Here is an 18,172-nt window from a genome sequence, read left to right as displayed (position 1 = left end):
CATTTCGGACACCAAAATACTCCAATTAATCAGAATGTTTTCAATTCAATATATTTCTTAATGAAACATGCTGCGCAAACTAAATTGACCGTCGTGCCTGTCCGTCAACCTCCAAATTTGGAGGCGGGAAGCAACGCCCCTCCCCCTGGGTTAGATTGTTTGATCGCTCACCGCCACTGTCCCGAAATCATTCTCTTATCGCAGTCAAACCCAAGCGAAAGGTCATCTTTCCAAATGATTGCCAGCTTGTGCTACAGGTAGGTTCACCAGGCTGCACGGATAACAGACCTCTCTCATAGGCTTTGAATTCCGGTGATCAGAACGCTACATTTTAAAAATAGCTTCACTACATTTACATCTATCGAAAAGTAGCTCGCTACGCTACTGCATTTCGCTACTTTTTCATTTTAAAAAAATGAGTTTTCAAAAGAAGCCCCTAGCAGTTGAACTTACTACAAAATAGATTCCGTTATTTATTATTATGAAACCCATCATTCTATCATTTTGATACCAGTATTAAAGAAGTAACCTATTTTTACTAAAGTGTTTGACAATGATGTGTGCGTATATAAGTGGCAAATTAATTCAAATTTGATATCCGAGTATTACCATTAGGGTGTTACTCAAATCTGTTGGCCGGATTATAATGATGAATGTAATTTGGTTATCTGGATATCAGAATTATTTATATATCAATGAAATAAATTACATGGATATTTATCTGTGATCAGGACATTTATCATCTAGATTATTCGAATTGTCATTATCTAGTAATAGACGTGGTCTTTTTAAACCTCATATACAAGTAAGCGATATTGTCGAATTTTCTTTGACACTGTTGCCGTATATAAAATTTACCTCAAAACTCCGAGAAGAAATGTAGCTGTAGCGATATTCTCGCTACACTACAAGAATTTTGTAGCTAGCTACAGTAGCGCGCTACTTCCGACCAGTGGCGGCCGGCGGCAACTATGATGGGTAGTGCCAACGTGATCAAGAAATCGGAAAAAAAAAAACCTCCGCAATGTCCCCCCTCCCGCCCCCTCCTTGAGGTTGCGCCACTGGCCAAGATATTTATCCTCGTTTGGTAACGTGGAATACAACGTGTGTTTAAGTAATAACGTACTAATCCGATTCATCTTCACTCACTAACCTATGTTTATACACTACAGGACACTTCCCTAAAAATATAACAATTGCAAGAGGAAAGGAAAAACAACTCCTATCACCTTCTCCTCCCCCATGCACACGTATTCTAACTGGATGTCGAAAATATCTTTGTTATGAAAAGAAATTGTCGAAATGCCAAAGGAAACTCGCATCATCACAGGATTTTTTACTTTTATATTTCAAAAAATATCTGGATGGCCCTCTTGGTGCATCTATCTATTATCAAAAATGTTCATTTAACTTTGGAAAAATACTAGGTTCGTTTCTCCAAAAGTAGGCAGAAATTACTTCCCGCCTTACAAATCAGTCGTATTTAGCGACTTTTTTCTGAAGGTGGCAACTGTGTCAACACTGCGAAAGTTCCCTCGCCGTGCCAGGCGAAGACGGGAACGGTTTCTTATGGGCTAACCCCGCCCCCTGCCACTTTGTTCTCGGCTCATGGTGGAAATGTTCCTCGCTTAGACTTCTTCAACCCCCTGCACATGTGTCAACTTGGTTAGGTCCATGGGTTAGGCCAGCTCTTGGGCGGCACGGACTGTTGCCTCGCGAGGATACGAACGAAACAGCTGGCGATACAGTGAGGAGGTTGGGGCGGTCGTCAAGTCAGCTTGACCGATTGCAAGATTCGAATCTCCTTGTCTGTAAACTATCAATGTATTCATTTAACAATACTTGGCGAGGTATGCGTTTCTTCTGAGGGTAGTGCCATGGCACGGCGGCTCTACCCCTTGAGCCGCCGCTGCTTCCGACCACTGTTGAATTCTCCTCACCAGAGCTGACGAGAAAGAATTTCGTCGTATTACTTGTGAACCCCGAACGAAAGGTAATTTTTCCGGGTGGTTGCCAGCTTGGGCTGCAAGTCGTAAATGTCAGGACAATTGACGCCAGGGCCGCTGCTTGATATGCTCTACTACAGTGACCACAAACAAGAGAACTTTCGCGCATCACCCCCTCCATTCGTTCACCTCCGTCCATAAGAGAGCTTGCCAACTCTACCCCTCCCATCCACGTGGTTCTGCGCAATAATTCTCGTCCACCAATCACTAGGGCCAGTATTCACACCTTCATACAAATGCCTGGCTGCAAACCGTTGGAAATTGGAAGCAGGTATGGTAAGGGTACCCCAGTGGGTGTGCACACATGACATAAAGGCATATGGGGTGACGTGGAGGATAAGCAGAAGCTCATATTGGAAGCAGAAAGCTTGTTATTCTTATCCTTAATAACAGATATAAAGTTAAGTTAGTACTTAACCATAAAAAACCGAGTGTAAACATACAGAAACCACATTATATTTTCACATTATATAATTTAAACAAAGGAACATGTGTTAACACTATTAAGCCTTGTTTCCATGTTAATAAAACATTAAAATGCTGACCAAGGCAAACTTTTATAGTTTAAAAATATACTTTAAAACGTGGTCTTCTTCAGACAAAACTTCACAACAAATAAAGAATTTCCTCGTATGATAAGGAACATGTGGTTCCATAGTTCAAAATTGCAAAAAATAGAATTTTATGTGGGAGGCCACAACATAAACTTTGAGTAAAATCTTACCATAACTTCTAAAAATTTTCTTGAACGAGGTTTAAAACTTAACAACATAGAATAACTATGCATTTCATTGCACTGCACTAACTGCATGAAATGTAAAACGGAAAACTGTTGTGATAAAGTTTACTAATCTGGTGAATCACTGAAGAAACTATTAATAGTCAAGCTTGAAAATCTCACATAATTACTGCAATTACGAAGTACAAATCCAATTACTGGACTTCGCCTTAAACATGATAAGTTCTGCTAATGCAAATCTGAAAGAGCTGTTAAGTTCTACAACAATGTGTTAAATATTCAAGTGTGACATTCATTCTTAAGATCTAAACTAGACTAGAGACTTGAAACCCAGGGGTTTGGTTCAAGGGCTGGGCACCAAACCAGAGTGTCCACATTGAGTAACACCAAAACCTTATTTCTGATTACATAAGTGTGGCTATTTGTTTTACAAAGAGTTGCATTTGTGTAGACAAGAATTAAAATTAAAATTTAAGTTGAAGTTACTGTTGTACAATATAAGTAGCCTATATTGCAAAATAATGTCGCAATTTCAGCCAACAGATTACTGTTATTTTCATATCATTATGCAGGTATTAAACACAAACCTACAATAAATGTGTTTTAACAGTAACACAAAGTGTTTACACAATTAGGTTATTATTTATTGTAATTAAAACTGTAAATATATAACATGGTCATAATTCTTAACGGAGGAAGGTGAAAAGTTGGGGGGGGGGACCAAGATAGAAAAGTAGGGGAGGGGTGCCAAAACCCCACCTCCTCCAGATGAAAATTATATCTTGAGTAGCCCCTGTGTTTCACTACACAAAATGGGAATAGCGTTAAAGCAATCAGTAACATATCTAAACGCCAAGGTTCATTTCGATTGTTAATGTAATATGAGGCGCATTTCAAAAGAAAAGGGCCGATTTATTTATAAAAAGTGACTGAGAACAGTGTTCGGATCACATCAACTGATCTTCTGGCAACCTAACAAGAATGTTTTCGCTAGTCAGCTGTTTGTGAGTTAGAGCATGTTCAAATGGCTGCACAGATACACAATCCCGGCAGTTGAGAAGTATGATCTGTGCTTCGATTTCTTAACGCCAAAGGTCATAATGCTGCTGAAATTCACAGAGAATTGTGTGAAGTGAATGGTCCGAATGGAATGAGTGAAGGAAGAGTAGGGAAATGGTGTTGTACATTCAAACCCACCAAAGGCGAAAAAGTTCAAGCATACTCCATCTGCACAAAAAGTGATGGCAACTGTGCTCAGGGACGAACAAGGTGTATTTCATGGAGCGGGGGAAACCAATCGCATCGCAGGTGTATACTGTGAAACTGTATCAAAACTCAAGACGTGCCATACAAAAATGACGTGGAATGCTGTGCTCAGGAACTGTTCTTATACACGTCAACGCTAGACCACACACTGTTGTCCTCATTCTCCAGATGATCAAGAGGTTTGAACGGGAAGTTTTTGATCACTCCCCATATAATCCGAACCTTCCACCTAGTGACTATAACGTCTTCCACCACTTCAAAAAGTGACTTGCATGTCAATGATTTGCAAAAACTGAGGTGTTAAAGTTTTTTAATGTGCCTCATATCTTTAGGTCTGATCCACCTCGTTGAAAGCAGGACTTGGTTGGCAAGGAGAAAAGAACCAGTGAGTATGTTCCTCCTTCCCCCTACAAAATATGCCATATTACCATATCAAATCAGAGCTGAGTTGGTCCAGCTGGATGGTATGTGGGAGAACGGAGAGTGCTGTACACATTTGCTTAGACAGGGATATAAACCAGCCAAGACAAGATCGTGAGTTGAACTCTCAAATGTCCTCGGCCATCAATGCTGAATTCAACTGGTGAAAAAAATTCACTAAGACTTACCTAATCTCCATCCACTGAAAGAACGAAGTTAATGTAAACAAAAACATACAACTTTTGAGAAACAGCTCCTTTCCTATGTATTAGTCCTGGCGTTATTTTTCCCATGACTAAATTTGTTGTAGCTGTACAGCTCATAAGGCCCTACAACTTCAATACAGCAGCTACATTAAGTGGTATGGTTTTACCAGATGTACTATACTCCTACAACAAGAATCCCGCACGGTTATCACTGGAATAGCCAATAGGATTTCACATGTACTTGCTTACATGGAGTTTATTCTTACAGCACAATAATGTTCCTACACAGGGATCATGCCTTCCATGGACAAGTTGATTATCTCGCTTCAAAAAAACGAAGAATAATCTCAACAGGAAGGATAAAATTTGAGAAGTAAAATTACAACTCTTGAAAAATTTCACTGCATGTGCAAATGTTATGAAAGATTCTCAACTGTAGGACAAAAAAAAATAGCACAGTGCAATCGTAACCCAGAAAATAAACCAATTTGGTTCCCTTTTCAAAATTAAACAGGCACACTGTTTATCATGAGATTCTTGTCCTTTTAAGTAAAATAAGCCATCAAGTCATGGTCAACTATTGACCTTCCTGTTCAAATGTCATTTAATTCGATAAGGATTCATATAAAAAGTATGTCAATAGTGAATAATACAAGTCTCATCTTATCAATTCACACAGTCTTATTACTTAATAAATCCTCATATTTTCATGCAATCAATTCCTGTTGTGCCTGTAATTTCTGATTATAGAATCCCTAATCCTTTAAGGTAAGATAAAGTTCCCCGTGTGATGAAAGCACATTTACATTCATACTATTTAGCATCAACATATTTCCTGCTTTTAAGGGTATTTTTATATACAGGGTGGCACAAAAGTCAGTTTACCCAAAAAGCACATTGATAATAGTACTACGATAGTGTATGTGCTTCTTGTGCTAAGTAATATTTTTTAAGTATACGGTTGGAACATTGTCATGCGACACTGGCAACAGTGCACTCGTTATTCTATTGTCGACAGTTGTAGTGTGGTTGGTTGTTTTTAGATGACACATTTGAAGAGTGGAGGCCGTAGGCGTTCTTGTGATTTGACACCATGCGATTTTGCTTTGTGGGGAATTGCTAAGGGTATGGTATACTCATCATCACCGGCAGATTTGGATGCACTGAAAGACTGAATTATCAATGTGTTTCATGTCATCAACAATGATACAAGTTTACTGCATCATATTTGCAATTCTATTGTTGATCATTGCACACAATGTATTGCAAACAATGGAGGACACTTTGAACAAAACCACTGAAACTGGAATTTTGTGTATCTACTTGTATTTTGTATGTATACTTGAATCTTGTGTATTGGTAAACTGACTTTTGCACCACCTGGTTCATTTACAACTCATTCAGTAATGTTTCAACTTGCTTTAACTCAGTTTATAGCAAAATTTCAGAGTGAAAATATGAAAGCACTGGCTCCCTTTAAAAGAAACAATACATTTTATAGTATTTCTTTTTATGTAGGAACAAATGTTGTATCAAAAGTATGTTTTGCAAGGTCTATTGTTAAGTCCATTCTATGCAGCAATAGGCTAATGAAGATTGGACTACAAGGGTCTCCTTGATGGGGTAATTTTTTGCAGCACTCGATGCCAACTTGCTTTCTCCCCTTCTCTACCATTATGTGAGGTCTTACTTACTTACTTCCTGTGTAATAAAGGTTTTCTGAGTTCGATACCCAGTGAAGGCACGTAGTGGTTTGAATCACAATTTAAAAACTCAAATAGGACTTTACATAAGATCTCAGTCAGGAATTCAACCTGACACACCTAGATTATGACACAACAGCACTAACCATGCTAAAATATTCGAGGCTGTGTGTGTTGTATCAAATTAGTGATAAATGTGTAAAAAAAACTCCATAGTCATAAAAGGATGACTACATTTAATTTTTGCCAAGCTTACACATATTTTTTTAAATTTTCTACACCTTGCCTTTTTATTAGATATTCCATGTCATCTTGAACTCTAATTACTTATGGAAATCAAGATAAAGTTAAACCCTGTTCTTTGTTTGAGTTCTGTTTTGAGTACCTTTAATCACAGGCTAATTGGGACTGGACCTATAGTTTTAAAGTAGGATCCGAACCACTGTGCATTTCAAGTGGGGTATAAAACCCAGAACCCCTTGAGTAAGTCCACTTTATGCACAGTAAGGCTAATTGGGACTGCATCTACAGTTTAAAGTGGGATCTGAACCACTATGTGCCTCCACTGCGTATTGAACAGGACTCCTTGATTACAAGGCAACGACGCCACCACTGCACCATCGGGGAGGCTAATTGCAAAGATGAAGATGAGGGACACTTCACAAAGAACAGCCACGCTTAGGCCAGGATTCAAACCCAGGACCCCAGGCTTTGTAGCATGCTGTGTCATAAAACAATGTATCGGATGAACACTGGTCACATGGATACCGACACGTGTATAAATATCCTCTTCATCCCATAAACTACACAGCTGGAAATAAACAAATATTTCTTGATGGCATTTTTCTTTTTAAAGATGAAATTGGTTTTATTTGATTACGAATGTTAGGTTTCATACCAATAGTGTTTGGTAGTTTAAGGATATTTGATTCATTTGGAAAACAAATTGTGGAACTGCTCCAGAACACAAGGAATCAAACAAACGCTGCTTTCCTCATCTTGAAATAATGATTTTATATAATGTTAAACACTGAACTCTGTTGACAAAAAAAAATGAAAATTTTGAGAGTTTACGGTCAGCACAGGCTCCAGGTCTCATAAAATACAATGGCTTGAAATGTAGATGCACATGTGCACCATTGTAAAATTCACATGAACTTTCGTAAATTTACAACATAGCTTACATCTCATGCTAGTATTAAGCAGCATGAAGCCACAGCAGTATTCAGCACCTGTGATTAGTGTGCAATTTAAGTGGCAGCGATAAGTGTTGCTTGAAATATTCCATTTCAGAACTGATAAAAAGTCTAAAAATTCTGTTGTTACTGCATTGGAAATTTGTGCAGGATTAAATTAAATTAACAGGAAATGTTCTGCTGTAAATTCCACATCTACATTTTATATTTTTTGATGTATCTAAATTAGTGCCTGAAGGGGGAAATAGCTTGGGGGATGTTTGGTCAAGCCTTGAGGTTAATTGGGTGATGTTTTGCAAAAATTTGCTATCTGGGAATACCATCGCCCTGCACCCCCCCTCACTTTGTGCATGGATCTAAACAAAGCAATGTGCATGCTCGACAGTTTGAGATGGAAACTACATTCCAGAGCCATTTAATTATTTTACTAAATATGATTTTAGCATATTAATGATATATTTTACAGAGAACCCAAACAGTCTAATACGTAATCTCTAGAAAAAGTGTAGCTGAAATAATGTAATTTTCTAGAACATGGCAAAGTATACACACTCCTCTATTGAATAAAACTCCCACCTCTCTTTTCATGAGCTAATGAGTAGCCAGGACATAAAAGAGTCCAATCAATGCTGCTATCTGGCTTTATTGGCTGGAGAGCACTTCTTTTCAAGAAGGTCTCCATGATGCAGTCAATGCTTAAATTTTTTAACCCTTGCCCTGGATCGAACCATGGTCCACTCATACCAAAGGACAATCATTCAGACAGAGTTGCAAAAAAGCCGGGTTTTTTGAATGGACAGTTTTTTCCGATAAAAATTTTGTTTTTTTACCGATTAGAGCTAACCTATTTCACTTGAAGTTACTGTTATGAGTTTACAGGGTTCTAGTGACATATTTTACAATTAGCTAAAATACATTTACATGATGTAGCAGCCAAGAGACAGATATTGGCCAATTCCAGTGGACACATATTGCATAATGGTTCAGATACAATTTTAACCCTAGCCCACCGCCTCTATTTTTTAGATTTTTCAACTGTCTGAAAATAAAGTACATTGTGTCCTAGGATGTTCCCAATATTTATTTATTACTTTTGTTCATAAAAACAAACGTAATGTAATTAGGAGGCAAAATGCAATTGGTGCGCATATCAGGCACCATCTTCGAATACGTCTCATTTGAGACACTCATGCCAGCGACAGTGTACAATTGGTTGGTAATTATGGTAATTATTATATTTAATAAACAACCACATTTCTGTAAACTAAAAAGCATTAATAAAAAAATATTATGAATTTTGTGAGTTTTAGTGAATGATAAAAAATATAGGCGAGACCAGTGACAGCACCAGCCTGAAATATGTGGGAGGCTACAGATATCGGAGTCAAATTCTCTGGGGTTTAACTAACATTGGCTAATAGGTATTTACTTAATATTTTATTATGGTTGTAAAATTTTACCAGTGACATATTTTACAGTCAGACGCAAATATAGATGTTGCTTTTTGTTCCATCATGTACAAAAGTACTTTTAGGCCCAAATCTTTTGTCAAATAAAGTGCAATAATTATATTGTTTTATTTTCCTAAGCCATTATTGAGTGGAATAATATCGCAGACTTACAATTCATATGAAGAGTACAAAATACACCATAAAACTACACTCATTATCAACTTGCTGGGTACTACATGTAACACTATTAATATGTAAAGTGTGCTGGCCCCGGCCTCCGTGGCAGAGTGGTTAGTACATCGCGCTATGATGCCAAGGGTCCCGGGATCAAATCCCGGCTTCGGCATGGTTGTTTGTGAGTGTCCATTCATCAATTTCATCATATCATTACATTACAATAACCCAAAGCTTATAAATAAAGATCGTAAAAGGCCATTTTGAATGTTTCAACCACTGCATGTAGCTGCTGAAGGGTTCAAACCACAACAGTAGTGAGCGGCATAAGATTGTACCTTTTTCGTGCTTCAGAAGAGCAGCACTAACTTCATGTAGGCATCAAATAATCAATACCAGCCTTGAATAGAAAGTGTGTTAATTATACATTTTCTCTGCCATGATGTTGCCTTATGGTGCATAAAGTGGACTTAAAACACCAATTCAATCAACAACAGGCCCAGATTAATACGTCCATCTAACAGGCAGGCAGCAGATTTCATAGCAAGTTTGGTGACTCATGATTAGCCAATTACTTACTATCAAATGATCAGTGACCACTGTTATCCAGGCATATCTGCAGCTGCCCCCCCCCCCCCACCCATTTAAAAATTCATTGCAATAAAGTAACCTTGCGATCTAACCGAACTACAAATTGTAGTTGAACATTGTACTTTTCCCAGTGGAAGTTTTATAATGGAAAATGTAAACTTCTACTTAATTTTTCGTTCGAAATGTGTTTACCATACTACAAAAATCTAGGAGGGCTACAGGGGGGGGGGGGGGTTCCAGTAGTAATTTTTGAAATAATTATAATTAATAAATAACTGCACATAATCAGCAAAGGAAGCAGTGATTCAACAATAAAATGTTTTCTTGAATTATAGTGATAAAAAAAAGTATGGGCTTGTAAGCTGCTTCCCGGTATATAACTTTCTCGTATGCTAGGGTAAGCTAGGGATAAAACTAAGCATGTAGTCCTGATGAGTAAGTATGTCAAATATGAAGAAAATCGGAGAGGAGTCCAATCATCTTAAGTCATACCCAAAAAATTTCGTGAAAATCGACGGTTTCCATTCCGAAAACTAACGCCTTATTTTAGCCTATTTTGCAATTTCTAGAAGTTTCCGACAACTTTTAACCCGATTCGTGATTAGGAGGCCTCAATTAGTGAGTATGCCAAATACGAAGAAAATCGGCGAGGAGTCCGGTCATCTTACGTTGTTCCCCAACTCTATTCAGACATAAGGAAAGTCTCATTTTTCCATACAATAAATGAAAAATTTACAATCCTGCTTCCTTCTACATTCGCTACCTAATTTGCACAGAATGCACGGTTCAAGTATTCCTCTTTAAAGTGTATAAGTCATTTGAATTAAGCTTCTCTGGTGAAATTCAAGTTTCCCCAAAATGCATTTCTTCAATTTTACAGGAGAAATTACTTACCGAAAAGAGTTTCTGTATATTCTATGAAGGTCTGGGAAGTGTTTTTTTGCCTCGCTGAATGAATTTTCAAGGGAAATCATCTATTTTTTTGAACATTAATGTCTCTCAGATGCACGAAACCTGTTCCATTGATGTCCTTCTACTACGTGAACCAAATTTTGCGTGTGCTTGATAACGTAACTACCGGTCAGTGTTTCCAAACATGTGGTATTCCTACTGTGTAACAGTAGTATAACGTATGTAACTGTGCATCATTTCTGAATACGAACTTGTGAGAAGATGATGTGCACAGGATGCATGGTGAAATTGCATGGTGTCCAAGATCCAGTTGAATTTATTCTTCACTATTTTCGTTTGAAATTTTCGAGTCGAAATTTCCCACCGATTCCGGACTCCGCTCCTGGGGTAATTGTCCTAGCGCCCCCAACCACTAATGCGCTCCCGCCTCCTCTCCGGCTTTTTCTCTAGACTCCATGTTAAAGGCATGTTAGAAATTGGCCGGAGTCACCTGACCCCCTGTCCGCATAACAGTAAACTCGTAAGGTGAATGGTTTTGGGGCTAATGTCAATGGTTTGCGACGTATTAGCATAATTTCAAATCTGGGCACGAAAGTAGATATTTTCCGGTGAACTAGGATGTAACACTGCATAAATCGACAAAAAACACTCAGAACGCCCCCTAAACCAGTACGCTATCACGGCCATAATGTGTTACAGATTCGAAACAACAAGTAACAGTAAGTACTCGTAAATCTAAGAAATAGACATTGACATGCATTATTTCACTTTAGGAAATGTTCCACATTCGAAAATAACACGTTAGCAATGTAAAGAAGTCCGAAATATACGATTCGTAGGTGTTTCCCTCATACGATAATAGTACCTACACGACGAGCGTTTGTGCGTAATGGAAGTGATTTGTTGGCTCCGGTGTCAAAGTGTACACCGTGTCAGATTAATGGAAAACTGGCTGTCGTGAAGAAATGAATGCTTCATCGTTGTATTTGGTGGGTACCAAAAAATTAATAATTTAATGAATAAAAAGAGTGTAAAGGATAAACCATGTACATACCTCCTTTGCAAGGTGTTCTGTGTTCGCTGTGCTGGGCTCTGTAACCAGTAATCATTTCAAAATCTCCAGTATCTCGCCTAACTGGGAAATTAACTTCCAAAACATGATCGCAAGGCTGCATGATGTTGAGAATTCCTTTCACTCTCTTCTGTTTATCTTCCACAGACATTTTATGTACCTTCATATCTTCTAATAGCTTGTCTTCCACTATTATACACGCTCTGTGGAAAAAATATTCGACCATATCAAAGAATAGCGGATCTTCTGCAGAAGGAACATCACTTAATCGGTCTGGAATTTGATGATCGGAATATGATCTTGGATTCTGTACCTGCACAGCAGCTGGGCTAAGTTTTAATAAAGCACTGCACAAGTCGGCATGCGAAATTGTCTGCTTCAGAGGCAAATTCTTCGATAAATTTACAGTGAAACGAAACATGTTTGTAGTTTTGCGGATATGGATTTGATACTGAAAAAAGTTAAATGTTTCGCTTATTCACAACTCACACACCGTGTCAACAATCAGATATCTCCAAATACCAAGCCAAAAATGGGAACCAAGGCAAGAGATACGGACGACCGCACACAACGATCAGTAGTCGGCACTCCTCCTCCAACGACCACCACCAGCTGGCAGCAGTTCTTTGTAGTCGGCTGCAAAACATGTCATTAATGAGCAATTTTACATACATTAGCAAGGACGCGTTCCAAAAGTCGCAACTGGCCATCCCATAAGTGCTTTCGTGCGTTTCATGAGTTTCGTTATACCTTTCCAAAAGTCGATTGATGCGTGAACTTCTTTCTCGCACGAAAAACAAACGCTGGTTTATTCGGTGGATAATCGTCTGCTGCATTGCTTGCAGACAACACGCGTGCATGATGGTTTCAAACTGCACTAGTTCGGAAAATGTATTATAATTTTAACAGAGAGCGATATGAAGCAACATGCCTCGACTGTTCTTGCAATGTGATTACAATGAGTAACAGTATAAGCCAGGCCCGTACCCGGGGGGGGCGAGGGGGCCATGCCCCTCTTGGATCCAAGGGGGAGGCCCTGTCAGCCTTTGTGTGTATGTTGCACACATCTTTTGTTCTCGCTCTCTCTTTAGGGCTGGTAATAGCATGGGGAGAAATGTACTTCTACAGTCATAGATAACATTTTAAAATTATATCAAATTGGACTAGTAAAAGTTGTAATGTTCCCTCTCGAGGACCAAGGTTGGCTTAGCGCGGGCCTCTCTGGAACCGATTCCTTAATGTTTACTATAATTCAGTCCAATCTCCATAGCAGTATGCAAGAGTCGTCGTCGCCCTCCACAGAAAAAGGACTAGTTTCAGTTTTACCCATAATGCTAACCTTTTCCTCCAGCGGTGTCATGAGACTCTAAATTGCTCTCAGGGTTCGGGTGTATGTTGCCAGTTTAAAAAGAAGTAGCCAAAGGCTTGGCCAGAGCGATACACAGGATTGACTTTAACATATAAAATTTTATTCAACTACAAAGTTCAGAAAGAAAACTTAGACTAATACAGAGATGTTATGAGTTTAAATTATTTATTTATTTTACCTAAAGTTTCAGATACAGTACTGAATGACCATTTTACACTGAAACAGTAACAGCAGGAAAACAACAATAACAACAACAACAAAATAGAGTACAAGATGGCACTTAAAACAAATCAAAATTATACATATATCGTTAACAATTTTCTAAAACTTCTTTCTGGCAAGAATATGTCCACATTTGGAGGCAGGTTATTATATGAGTGAGGAAGCCTGTAGAAAAGACACCGCTGTAGAAGGGAGAGCCTTGTGGTTGGATTGTGAAATAGCTTAACGTTGCGGGTTGGCCGTGTGGGAACACGTAGATGAAATTTGTTGAGCAGAAATTCGGATTTAATTTTACCATTCATGATTTTGTGCAAGAATTTCATGTCTACTAATTCGCGACGAGTGTGTGGTGGTTGGATATTGAAGACAGACATAATGTCTGTTTTGTGAAGGTGCCTCAGAGAAGGTATTCTGTAGCGAGCAATGGCGAGGAAAAGTTGAGAACAGAATCAATCCGGGAAAGATTTGTTTTTGAAGCCATGGTCCAGATAGGAGAGCAGTATTCAAGAATGGGGGAGATAAGGGATTTGTAAAATATGCTGATTGATGATTGGTTTTGTATTTCAGTGAACCTGTACAGAAGACCATGAAGACGCATTGCTCTTTTAGTAGTGTTCGTAATGTGCTCATTAAAGTTTAGTTTTTCGGCGATGATAACTCCGAGATCTTTTTGAGAGGAAACTTTTTTGATGGGGTTGTTTTCAAGATAGTAAGCAGAATCGAGTTTGTTCCTTCTTAGGGAAATGGCGAGGCAGGAGCATTTCTTAGGATTCAATTGAAGTTTCCACTGGCGACACCACACAAGCAGTTCTGTAAGAGCTTGCTGTAAGATTAAAGCATCGTGTTCTGATGAGATTTCTGTGAAGAGTTTACAGTCATCGGCAAAAAGAAGTATATTTATAGGGGGAAAGGACAGTCTGTCGGGGAGATCATCCATGTAAAGAAGAAACAAAAGTGGGCCGAAGACGCTCCCTTGGGGAACTCCAGACAAAACAGGAAGAAAGCTGGAAGAGGTGCCAGGAAGGATAACACGCTGCTCTCGTGCACTCAGATAGTCTTGTAGTAAGGATAGAAATTTTCCATGGATATTAAATCTGGATTGTAATTTATGAAGAAGGAGATCATGATTTATTTTATCGAAAGCTTTTGAAAAGTCCAAATATATAACGTCAAGCTGGGAATTATTTGAGATAAACTGAGTAGCATGTGAAAGTAATACGGATAGATTGGTCAAGCAAGAGCTGCCTGGAAGGAAACCATGCTGAGCAGTATTTATAAGGGGAGATGTAAACTTTAGCAACCTGTCTTTAATTATTTTCTCACAGACAATGGAGAGAAGTGACAAAAGAGAGATCGATCTGTACGAATTTGTGGAATTTTTGTTTCCAGATTTGTAGATAGGTACAATATTGGCACGTTTGAACAACGGGAAACACACCTGTAGAAAAACACTTATTAAGTAAGAGATACAGAGGGTGAGCCAAGGAGTCAGCAGTTTTACGAAGAAAAATTGTCGGAATTCCATCAGGGGCTAATGACCGGCGAAACGGCAAAGAGGAGAGGAGAGATTTTACTTCTTCAAGGGAGGTTTTAATCGAATAGAGAGTGTGTGAACTGACAGACTTGACGTTAGGAAGAGGTTCAGAAATTGTCTCTGAGGAGAAATTTTCATGAAAAAACACATTAAAAAGTTGCGCTCTCTCATCTCCTACAGCGGTGGTAGAATTATGCACAATTTCCATCGGCACACGCGGATTCTGCTTTCTTAAATTAACTAATGAAAAGAACTTCTTTGGATCAGTCATACACTCTGATGTTAAGTTATTTACATAATCAATATACTTATTTTTGAATAGATTTTTTGAGTGCCTCCGAATATCACAGAATGTTTTATAAGTGTGTTCATTAGGGCACTGTTTCCACAAGCTCCAAGCCTGTTTCTTGTTTTTCAAAATAAGAATTAGTTCACTATCAAACCAAACCGGGTACTTCGCAGAGCGCGCTTTCTTAGTGGGAACAAAGTCATTTATTGCAGCATGCAGAACTTCCACAAACATCTCCACGGCGTCGTTGATCTCTTCCTGTTCCAGCAGAAACCAGGGGTAGGCATCTAGTGCTCTGCGAATTTCATTCCAGGGGGCTTTTCGCCACAGGCGGCGCGGTCCATTCTGGGGTTGGAGGTTCTTGACCTTCTCAGCGGACGGGAGGTGCACAGCGACATCTAAAGAGGCATGGGCCGTGTCCGGATTGGCAAGCGCTCCGTCCCGTTCTCTCCCGTTGCTCTCGCGTACCGTCGAAGTCACGTCCAAGTCGTCCGAATCTGCATGTTCCCTTGTAGTACGGTTGTCACTTTTCCCGCCAGGTGTCAGCTCGAACTTCACCCACCGCGCTCTGGGGCGCAGGCGCATCGCACGGAAGCAGAAGGCAGACGCCAAACAAACATGACAATGATTTCCACCTATTTACTACTCATATTAAAAATGTAACACGCTATTTCATCATTTACAATTTTTCTGCATTCAGTATTATCGAAAAAATGTTAAAGTATAACTGAGTTTTACATCCTCTAATCAGTAAATGTTGTCTTTACAAAGTGAAAGTTAGAATATGGCTGCCAAGCGCAGCGTCACAGCGAGTTCAAGCGTGCATCTGTCGCTCCTCTCTGCTCTCCCCTCCGACTCCACGTCTGCCGCAAATTCGGACAACGGAGGTTGGCTGAGTCCCCGGATGGAACGGTGCTCTAGGTGACATCTGCAGCCGATTCGGACGCGGCCATGGTCTGAGGGTAGCAAGTTCCTTTGTGAAGTTATCTCCATTTCACACAGTGTTGCCAGCACATAGTCCAAATTACTTTCACCTCGTGTTTTGTGCATGTTATGTTGCTTCAAACCAAAGCCGTGTATGAAAGTGTCGATAAACCATTTGTCATTTGAGCAATTTGCACTTCCGGTGGTTGGAGTTTCCCAGTCAATTGAAAGATTGAAGTCGCCACACAATAGGACATTTCCACACTTCATGGCTGCCAACACCGAATCCCTGCAAGCTTCAAGGATATGCAGGGGAGAGTTTTTGTGTGGGCGGTAGTAGGCACCAAGAAGAAGTTTTTTACCTTTCAGAATATTAACTTCCACCCAAATTATTTCACAGGCTCGACTTAGATCACCACGTAGTTTACAGTTCCATTTCGTGTTTAAACAAATCATGACACCACCCCCACGTTGATTTAGGCGGTAATTTCTAAAAATATTAAAGTTCTTGGCGAACGGAAGTTCAGCGTCACTCACAGTATCATTCAGCCAGGTCTCGGTAAAAACTAAACAGTCATATTGTATTAATTCACTGAGGTTTATAACACAATCAGAGAGCTTGTTTTTTATGCTTTGTATATTCTGATAATATACAGAAAAAGCAGTTTCATTAGGTAACAGGACTTTAGACACAGAAATACAATGGATAAACCTAGTCCGTATTCAACTTACCTTCATACATAGGGACACACGTTTACATATTAAACCCGTTTCTAATCTATCTCCTAAAATAATATTCCTATTAGAGCATAAATTTCTACCTCGCGGTTGGAGGCTGGGGGAAGTAAAGGGAAAGCTGATTAGTCACTTCTCTCACCCGAGGGTGGAGTGTGTTCTTGGCAGTGCCAAGTTCACTTCTTTCGTCCTAAGATGGAGCGTAACTTCTCTCATCCGAAGATGGAGCGAGGCTATCTCTCGCCCGAAAGTGGAGCGGATTCTCTGACCAGTGGACAGAGTCCAATCTCTTATCTCTCGTCCGGAGACGGAGCTCAGCTTCTCTCATCAGAAGATGGACCCCTTACTACTCTTGGTCTCTTGGATAGGGCGGAGTGAAGCCCGCATCACACGGAACTGGATTTCCAGTAGGTATGCCCTAGTTGGCACTGGACTGGCTACCAATTTGCTAGTTTTCGCCTCACACGAAACTTATCAGCGTACTTGTCGATAGACTTTTGTTCCCATACGAGGGAAGTTGTAATGGCGGCCGCGTGAGATGTAAACAATGTATCACTTCACATTTTTAAAAGCCGATAACTATTCAACCGAGAGGAATAACGTTTCGTATAAAACGTTATTAGGTACAAAACAATGGCGGTGCTTAAGTACATACTTTACAACGTTTACTGTACATGTATGGAAGAATATTTTAGTTGTTTCAAATGTAAACACCGTGCACTCGGCATAGATGGTGTAACTCAACGCGCCTTTCATGCTGTATGGAGTAACACTCGGAAACCACAGACAAAAGCGCTCCTTTGCATACTCACAGATTATCTTCACATGGCCAAACTTTGCTCTGATTGGCTGTTCCACAGAATCCGGTCGAGGAAAGCAAGTAGCAATTAGAACGTGTCATATTCCTCCAAACCAGTCAAGCAGTCAGCCAGGCGACAATGATTGCTACATAGATAGTTAGTTCAGCGCCAACTAGGGCATTCCTACTAGAAATCCAGTTCCGTGTGATAGGGGTTTGAGTCTCCTTTGCGGAGCTTGGTCTCTCGCCGGAGCGGAACGCACCTCCTCTCGCCCGAAAGCGGAGTCCTTCTCCCTTTCTGGTGTTTGGTCTTTCGCAGTAGCGGAGCACACCTTCTCTCGCCCGCAGGCAGAGTCCGACTAACTTGCCAGCCAAGCTTTTGCCTTTATATAGGGTCTGCGATGCTAGCGAAAACGGGTGGAGAAGAAATATAAAAAATTGTTTTATATTTGTATGTTTATACTATTCTTGTATTATGCTTTATATTTGTACCAATGACGACATCTATTGCATTATTGTAATGCTTAATGATGAATAAACATATTGATATTGATTGATATTGAC

General features: G+C 39.6%; 1 protein-coding gene across 2 annotated transcripts in view; it reads right to left on the bottom strand.

Moving 5' to 3' along the window:
• The window catches only part of LOC146003699 (glutamate dehydrogenase, mitochondrial-like), a 107,762-nt gene extending 95,423 nt beyond the window's left edge, over window positions 1–12,339 (bottom strand). For both annotated transcript variants that reach the window (XM_083142078.1, XM_083142079.1), the window contains exon 1: window positions 11,719–12,339. In XM_083142078.1, coding sequence (XP_082998204.1) covers window positions 11,719–12,157 — 439 coding nt within the window. In that variant the 5' untranslated portion in view covers window positions 12,158–12,339. The remainder of the gene's footprint in view (window positions 1–11,718) is intronic.
• Window positions 12,340–18,172: the final 5,833 nt, after the last annotated feature.

The sequence above is a fragment of the Lepisma saccharinum genome, chromosome 20 (assembly GCF_977018435.1).
Source record: "Lepisma saccharinum chromosome 20, izLepSacc3.1, whole genome shotgun sequence".
Taxonomy (NCBI): Eukaryota; Metazoa; Arthropoda; class Insecta; order Zygentoma; family Lepismatidae; genus Lepisma; species Lepisma saccharinum.
This window is presented reverse-complemented; position numbering and strand designations above follow the sequence as displayed.